Consider the following 8,307-nt stretch of genomic DNA (forward strand, 5'->3'; position numbering starts at 1 on the left):
TAAAAATTTTAAGTTTAGTATTTTCTTGTTAGTAAAGTCAAATTTCAAATTTCAAATCTTATCTTTTTAAATCTTTTCTTTTAATTTGATTCTTTCCTATCTTATCTTTCTTTTAAATTTTAAAATTCAAAAATTTTTCAAATCTTTATCTTATCTTTGGTTTATCTTTCTTTAAATTTTAAATAATTATGTTATCTTATCTTAATTTTAAATTTCAAATTCAAATCTTTTTCAAATCTTCACTATATCTTATCTTTTCAACTTATTTTCAAATCTTTATCTTATCTTGTTTCAATTTCAAAATTAAAAATAAAATATTTTTCAAAACTTTTCAAATCTCTATCTTATCTTGTTAACTTTTACTTTTCAATTTTAAATTTAAAAACTTTAAAATCAAATCTTTTTCAAATCTCCTATCTTATCTTATTTTCAAATTTTCTTAATTAGTTACTTGTTTTCTCCTCTTTATTTTTCAAAACTTCCTAACTAATTCCTCTCTCTTCTATTTTCAAAAACTTCTTACTTCTTTCTCTCTCTTCTTTTTCGAAAATCTTCTGTGAATTTTCAAATCTTTTTAGTTAATTAGCTTTTAATTTCCTTCTTGTTTTTCAAATTCAATTAATAATTAAAATAAAAAAAAACATTTTAGTTCCAGTTTCTCTTTTTACTTCTTAAATTTTCGAATTCTCTCTACCCTTCTATTCAAATTCTTCATCTGATTATTCTCTCTTCTTCACATCTCATAGGGAGTTCTCTATCTTTTGACATAGAAACTCCCATTCTTTCTTGTTTTTATTTTTCTTATTTATGAGCAAGAACAGAGATAAAAAAACCTCTCTTTGATCCTGATCCTGAACTTGAGAGGACCCTAAGGAAGTCTTTGCAACAAATTAAAGCACAACACTCCAAAGGAGACCTTACAGAACTTTTCGAACAAAAAGTTGAAAATACAAACATGGCAGCCGATCAGAATAATGGAGGAAATGCAAAGAAGGTTCTTGGTGACTTCACTGCACCAACTTCTAACTTCTATGGAAGAAGTATCTCCATACCTGCCATTAGAGCAAATAACTTTGAGCTTAAGGCTCAGTTAGTCTCTTTAATACAACAGAATTACAAATTTAATGGACTTCCACTAGAAGATCCACATTAATTCTTATCTGAATTCTTGCAAATCTGTGATACTATTAAGACCAATGGAATGGATCCTGAGGTCTACAGACTTATGCTTTTTTCCTCTGCTCTTAGAGACAGAGCTAGGATATGGTTGGATTCTCAACCTAAGGAAAGCTTAGACTCTTGAGAAAAGTTTATCAATGCTTTCTTGGCCAAGTTCTTTCCACCTCAAAAGATGTGCAAGCTCAGGGTGGAATTTCAAACCTTCAAACAAAAAGAGGGTGAATCCTTGTATGAAGCTTGGAAAAGATACAAGCAACTGATCAAGAGATGTCCTCCTGACATGCTCTCAGAATGGACTATCCTAGGAATCTTCTATGATGGTCTATCTGAGCTGTCCAAGATGTCATTGGACCACTCTGTTGGTGGATCACTCCACTTGAAGAAAACACCCACAGAGGCACATGAACTAATTGAAATGGTTGCAAACAACCGATTCATGTACACTTCTGAGAAAAACCATCTGAGCAATAGGGTAGCTTAGAAGAAATGAGTCTTGGAAGTTGACACTCTGAATGCCATATTGGCTCAAAATAAGATCTTGACCCAACAGGTCAATATGATCTCTCAACATTTTACTGGAATACAAGCTGCAGTTGGCAGCACTCAAGACACCTCCTATGATGGAGATGTCTATGATCCAGATCAACCCATGATGGAATAGGTGAATTACATGGGAGAACCCTATGGAAACACCTACAAATTCTCATGGAGAAATCTTCTTAACCTTTCATGGAAGGATCAACAGAAGCCTCAACAAGGCTTCTACAATAATCAAGGTGGAAGAACCCAGAATAGGTTCAAGAACAGACCACCATTCCCACCTTTTGAACAACATATGGAGACTTCTAAGCAGAGCCTTTCTGACTTAGCAATCATAGTCTCTGAATTCTCTAAAATTACTCATAGTTTCATAACAGAAATAAGGTCCTTAATCAGAAATCTTGAGGTACAAGTTGGTCAGCTAAGCAAGAGAATCCCTGAGACCCCTTTTAATACTCTTCCCAGTAACACTGAAGTAAACCCAAGAGAGGAGTGCAAGGCCATCACTGTAGAAGCTGAGGCCGAATTTGAAGGGGATACTCTGGTGATGAACGCTAGTAAGGAAGTCCTTACTGAGCATTCAACGCCCAAGGGTGAGCCATCTCTGGCGTTGAACACCAGTAAGAAAATCCTTACTAGGCGTTTAACGCCCAAGGGAGTACCATCACTGGCGTTGAACGCCAATAAAGAGGGCCTTACTGGGTGTTCAATGCCTAAAGAGGCACAACAACTGGCATTGAACGCCAGTAGGAAGGTCCTTACTGGACGTTCAACACCCAAAGAGACACAAGTCTTGGCGTTGAATGCCACAATAGGGGTAGTTGGCAACCCTAAGCCCACTGAGAACTTTCCTATTGAAAAATTGATAGAACCCAAGGTTCATGAGGAGCCCATTGAAGTTCCCTTGAATGCTTGGTTAAGGATTATAGAATCTGAAGAAAACTCTTCCTCTAAAGAGGAAGACGAAACTAGGGAGGAGAAAGTTGCTCGATAACTAGGAATTCTGATGAAGCTGAATGCCAAATTATTTAGAACAGGGACTTTGGAGGAAGAACCTCTAGTGCTAACCAAGGAGCTCAATGTCTTGTTTTAGTAGAAATCACCTCAGAAGAAGCTGGATCCCGAATGCTTCTTAATTTCTTTCACCATAGGTACCATGATCTTTTATAAGGCTCTATGTGACCTAGGGTCAAGCATAAACCTCATGCCTCTCTCTGTAATGGAGAGGCTGGGAATCTTTAAGGTACAAACTGCAAGAATCTCACTAGACATGACAGACAAGTCCATGAAAAAGGCTTATGGACTGGTACAGGATGTCTTGGTGAAGGTTGAAGACCTTTACATCCCTGCTGTTTTCATAATCCTAGATACTGGGGAGGAAGATGATGAATCCATCATCTTTGGAAGAACTTTCCTTGCTACAGCTAAGGCTGTCATCGATGTAGACAGAGGAGAACTAGTCCTGCAATTAGATGAGGACTATCTTGTGTTCAAAGTTCATAAACCTCATTCTACCTCAGTTGAAGGAAGCACCATTAACAAACACAAAGTTCTTCAACCATTCCTCTTAGTACAGAGTCTAACAGAACCCCCAAACACCAATTCTAACTTTGGTGTGGGGCAACCATCATCAAGCTCTGAGAGAAATGGCAGTAAGAAGAAAGTGCCCAAGGGTTGGAGGGATAAGAAAATCCCAACTAAAGGCCTCTCACATGGCATGAGAGTTATCTTCACTGACAATCCAGTCATCCCATACACTGTGAACAGGATCCTGTCTCTAGAACATGTGGAACTTATCCATGAGAGCACAGGCAAGAAGTTCACTGTAAGGGACGAAATTCTGAGCCCTTATCCATCTCCGTAAGGAGCTAACCATCAAGCTAGTGATATTAAAGAAGCGATTGTTGGGAGGCAACCCAACCATAATTAAAGTTAATTCTTGTTTTTCATTAAGTTTATTTCAGTTATATCAGTTTTATTTTTATATTTGTTTAAGTTTGTGATCAGGTGCAGTAGTTGGAACAGAAATAGAAATAGTCAGAGCTGAAAACAGAACACCCTGGATCAGGTACCTTGCTGGCGTTGAAGGCTAGACAAGGAGGCTAGAGTGAGCATTCAACACCCATGAGGAGCAGCATTGCTGGTGTTGAACACCAGCCAGGGAGCTTATAGCTGGCGTTAAACGCTAGCCAGGTAGCAGAGGATGGGCATTCAACGCCCCAAAAGAGGCAGAGACATGGCATTGAACGCCAGGAAGGAGGCCCCAAATGGTCGTTCAACGCCCTAAGAAGAGCACATAGCTGGCGTTGAACACCAGCCAAGAGCAGGAGCTGGGCGTTCAACGCCCACAAGGGGGGCAAGGAATTTGAATTCCCTAGCCTTCCAAGATCAGTGGGTCCCACAGAATCTCCATTTAACCCACCTTTTTCTCTCTCTTACTTTTCCTCTTCCCCACACACTCTTACCCATAAACCCTCAACCAATCACATCCGTATGTCTTCCCAAAACCATCATCACTCCCACCAACCCCTACCCATTTCGAATTCAAAATTTTCCACCAAATTCCCATCTATTCATTCGAACTATACACTATCTCACCCCTATAAATACCCATTCTTCCAACCCTTCATACACACACATCATACACTAAAAGCCCCTACTTGGCCGAATCACTCTCGCCCTCCATCTTCCCTATTCTTTTCTTCTTCTTCTACGCTTTTCTTCCTTTTTTGCTCGAGGACGAGCAAAGCTTTTAGGTTTGGTGTTGGAAAAGTGTTGCTTTTTGCTTGTCATTCCCACTTATGGCACCCAAAGTCGGAGAACCCTTTAGAAAGAGGAAAGAGAAAGTTGTTGCTTTCACCTCCGAATCTTGGGAGATGGAGAGATTCATCACCAAAGCTCATCAAGACCACTTCTATGAAGTAGTGGCAAAGAAGAGGGTGATTCCTAAAGTCCCCTTTAGGCTAAAAAAGAATGAGTACCCAGAGATTCGAAGAGAAATCCGGAGGAGAGGTTGGGAAGTTCTAACCAATCCGATCTTGGAAATTGGGATCTTGATGTGGTGGCATTGCTTTTACTTTCTGAATGCATGAATAAAATGTTCATATTTGATGTTAGAGTTAAAAACGTTGGCTCTTGAAAGAATGATGATAAAAGTGAAGTATTATTGGAACAGAAAGAAAAGAAACAGAAAAAGCCAATAGTTCTTAAAACCAAAAGGCAAGAGCAAAAAGCCAATAGCTCTTTAAACCAAAAGTTAAGAGCAAGGATCCAATGTTTTGAGCATCAATGATTAAGAGGGCCTAAAAGAAACACAATCTTGGCCTAAACAGTTCAAGTGAGCTGCTTTCCTAACTACAGCGCCTATGCTTGTGTTACCCTAACCCAATGAGCCTTTTGAGGTATATTGTGATGCTTTGTTGAAAGGTCTGGGGTGTGTGCTGATGCAACACCGAAATGTTTTGGCGTATGCTTCACGACAGTTGAGACCGCATAAAGTAAACTATCCGACTTATGACCTGGAACCCGCTGTGCTCGTGTTTGACTTAAAAGTGTGGAGACATTACCTGTATGGGGTTAAGTTTTAAGTCTTCTCTGACCACAAGAGTTTGAAATATCTCTTTGATCAGAAAGAGCTTAAAATACGCCAGAGAAAAGATGGATGGAGTTGCTAAAGGACTACAATTTCGAGCTGAGTTACCATCCAAGAAAAGTGAATTTGGTGGCAGATGCCTTGAACCGGAAGTCATTATATGTTGCTTGGATGATGCTTAAAGAAGAAAAGTTGCTGAAAGAGTTTGAGGACCTAAACTTAGGCCTTAGAGAGGTAGCTGGGAAGGTGTGTTTGAATTAGTTATATATCTCCCGTGATTTCAAGGCTGAAATTCAGAAGGCTCAACAGAATAATCAAAAGCTACAGAAAATACTGCAAGAAATTAAACAGAGAAAACAAAGAGAGGTTACTCAAGACAGAGAAGGAGTTTGGAGGTACAAGGGAAGGATCTCTGTACCGAATGTAGGAGATTTAAGGCAAGATGTGTTAACAAAAGCTCACTGGAGTAATTTTTTGAATCATCTAGTGAGTACTAATATGTAACATGACCTGAAGGTAATGTTCTGGTGGCCGGAAATGAAGAATGATGTGGCGTTGCATGTTTCAAAATATTTGACCTTCCAGAAGGTAAAGATTGAGCACTAGAGACTGTCCGAAATCTTACAACCTTTGGAAATTCTGTAGTGGAAGTTGGAAGATATCGCCATAGACTTTGTGTCGGGATTACCGAGGACTAGGGCAGGATTTGACGCAATATGGGTAATTGTGGATCGATTGACAAAATCTACTCACTTCTTGCCTTTTCAGATGGACTATACCTTGAAGGAGTTAGCCCGTTTGTATATCAAAGAGATTGTGAGACTATATGGTGTGCCTACAGCCTTAGTTTCTGACAAAAATCCTGGCTTCACTTCAAGATTCTAGGGCACTTTTCAAAAGGCGTTTGGGACGCGATTATCTTAAGCACTGCTTATCACCCATAGACGGACAGACAGTCAGAAAGGACAATTCAAAACTTAGAGGATATGCTGAGAGCATGTGTATTGGATCAACCAGGGAGCTGGGATCGATATATGCTGTTGGTGGAATTTGCGTATCACAACAGCTATCATGCGAGCATTAGGATGGCTCAATTTAAATCGCTATATGGAAGGAAATGCCACTCTCCCCTTTGTTAGTATGAAGTAGGTGAATCGAGTATTTTGGGTCTTGACCTGGTAGCTGAGACAACCGAGCAGATTAAGCAAATATGAGCTAGAATTCTCACTACACAGAGTCGTCAGAAGAGTTTGGTGGATTGGCGGTGGAAGCCATTGGAATTTGGTAGATGCGACTTTGTATTTCTAAAGGTTACACCAATCATAGGTATCGGCTGGGCGATAAAAACTAAAAAGCTAAACCCTAAGTACATTGGACCCTAGTATTGAGCTAGATTGGACCAATGGCCTATCAAGTTGTCTTACCGCCACACCTTTCAAACTTACATGACGTCTTTCATGTATCCCAACTCCAGAAATACACTCTAGACGCAACTCATATCTTAGAACCCGAATCGATTCAACTAAAAAAAATCTGACGTTTCAAGTGATTACGGTTCGAATTGATGATGTCAGCATTAAGAAACTCCGAGGAAAGGAAGTCTCGTTGATAAAAGTTATGTGGAGTCGAGCTGGAGTTAAAGAACACACCTGGGATCTTGAATCAAAAATGAGGAAAGACTACTCGCACCTATTTTCAGGTAACTAAATTTGAATTTTGGGGGCAAAATTCCAAATTAGGTGCGTAGGATGTAAACCCCGAGAAATTAATAAATAATTGTCTAGTAAATTAAATATTATTCAAATAAATTAGGAAATTAAATTTTATAGTTTTGAGAAATAAAAATATTTAAAATACAAATTTTGACACTAATTTTAAAAGATTTTGGCCTAAAATTGGGATAACGGGCCAAACTAGTTTGACCAAACCCAAACCAGGCCCAAGACGCAACATATCTAACTTCAAATCAGCCACCCCTTCCCTTCATAATTGGATAATCACGTTGAACTTGGGGTGAGGGGAGCAAATAAGAACCCTAACCCTTGCCTAATAATTCAATCTGTCACATCTCTCAATCCGCAACTCCGATTGACGAGCTGTCAATAGCCATGCATTCATCTTAGAATTCTCTTCAAATCCATCCAAACAAAGTGGTAAGGAATTGAAAATTTCACACCCAGCCTTCTTTTATTCAATTTCAAAAATTTTAGATTTTGGTATTGAGGATTTGACTGATTTTGATGGTTTAGGTGAACTCTAGCAGTGAAAAATCAATGGGTTTCATTTAATGCACCATGGGTATAGTAAGAACCATTAAACCTTGTAAATTATTGAAAATTGGTAATCCTATGTTGATTATAGTGAAATTGTGTGCTATTAAATTAAATTTTACGAATTGGAATCAAATTAGTGCATGTTGGATGCTTCATTTGAGGCTCAAAAGCTTGGAATTCATTTGGTGAGGAATTGGAGACTTGGAGCTTGTGGAGGAGAGGACTTTGTGGTGTTTTGTAGTTTAGGACAGAATTGGTCAAGGTATGGTTTTGGTTTCTCATAGTTAATGTATAATATTACGTGAAACTTAGGCTAGTTGACCATACGATAAGTTAAATTATATAAATTGTTGAGGATTAGTGATTATTGTTTTAAATTGTTGAATGGATTAGGTAAATTTGTATGTGGGAATGTTGTGGCATGAACGGGAAGTGTGTGAATATGGTTAGGGACATGTGATGTTGTTTTGGGTTGTGAAATAATGGATTTTGAAATGAGAATTTTGGAAAACTTGAGGTTTGGTATTTTTGGGTATAAACTAGTTTGACCAACTTCGGTGGGCCATAACATGGTTTCTAGACACTCAAATTTTACAAAACTCATCTTGAATAAAAATTAGGTTCGTTAAGTTTACAACGTTCAAAGAACATACTAAAAATAATTTTTGAGAAAAAACTTATGTGCGTTTGAAGTTGGATGTGTAAAACTGATTTCTGCAAACT

General features: G+C 38.4%; 1 protein-coding gene across 1 annotated transcript; it reads left to right on the forward strand.

The window, feature by feature from the left end:
* The first annotated feature begins 5,380 nt into the window (after positions 1-5,380).
* On the forward strand, positions 5,381-6,196 carry LOC140173682 (uncharacterized). The gene is made up of 3 exons (XM_072198195.1): positions 5,381-5,557; positions 5,828-5,899; positions 5,957-6,196. Exons 1-3 carry the CDS (start codon positions 5,381-5,383, stop codon positions 6,194-6,196), a joined length of 489 nt encoding a protein of 162 aa, XP_072054296.1.
* The last annotated feature ends 2,111 nt before the right edge of the window (positions 6,197-8,307 follow it).

The sequence above is a fragment of the Arachis hypogaea genome, chromosome 6 (assembly GCF_003086295.3).
Source record: "Arachis hypogaea cultivar Tifrunner chromosome 6, arahy.Tifrunner.gnm2.J5K5, whole genome shotgun sequence".
In the NCBI taxonomy this organism is placed as follows: Eukaryota; Viridiplantae; Streptophyta; class Magnoliopsida; order Fabales; family Fabaceae; genus Arachis; species Arachis hypogaea.

Excerpts from the sequence above, each read along its gene's own strand:
- LOC140173682 (XM_072198195.1), top strand. The coding sequence starts at position 5,381 with ATGGAGTTGCTAAAGGACTACAATTTCGAGCTGAGTTACCATCCAAGA. Across the intron at positions 5,558-5,827 it reads TTAGAGAGGTAGCTGGGAAG|GTAATGTTCTGGTGGCCGGA; the intron begins GTGTGTTTGAAT and ends CATGACCTGAAG. Across the intron at positions 5,900-5,956 it reads AATATTTGACCTTCCAGAAG|TGGAAGTTGGAAGATATCGC; the intron begins GTAAAGATTGAG and ends GAAATTCTGTAG.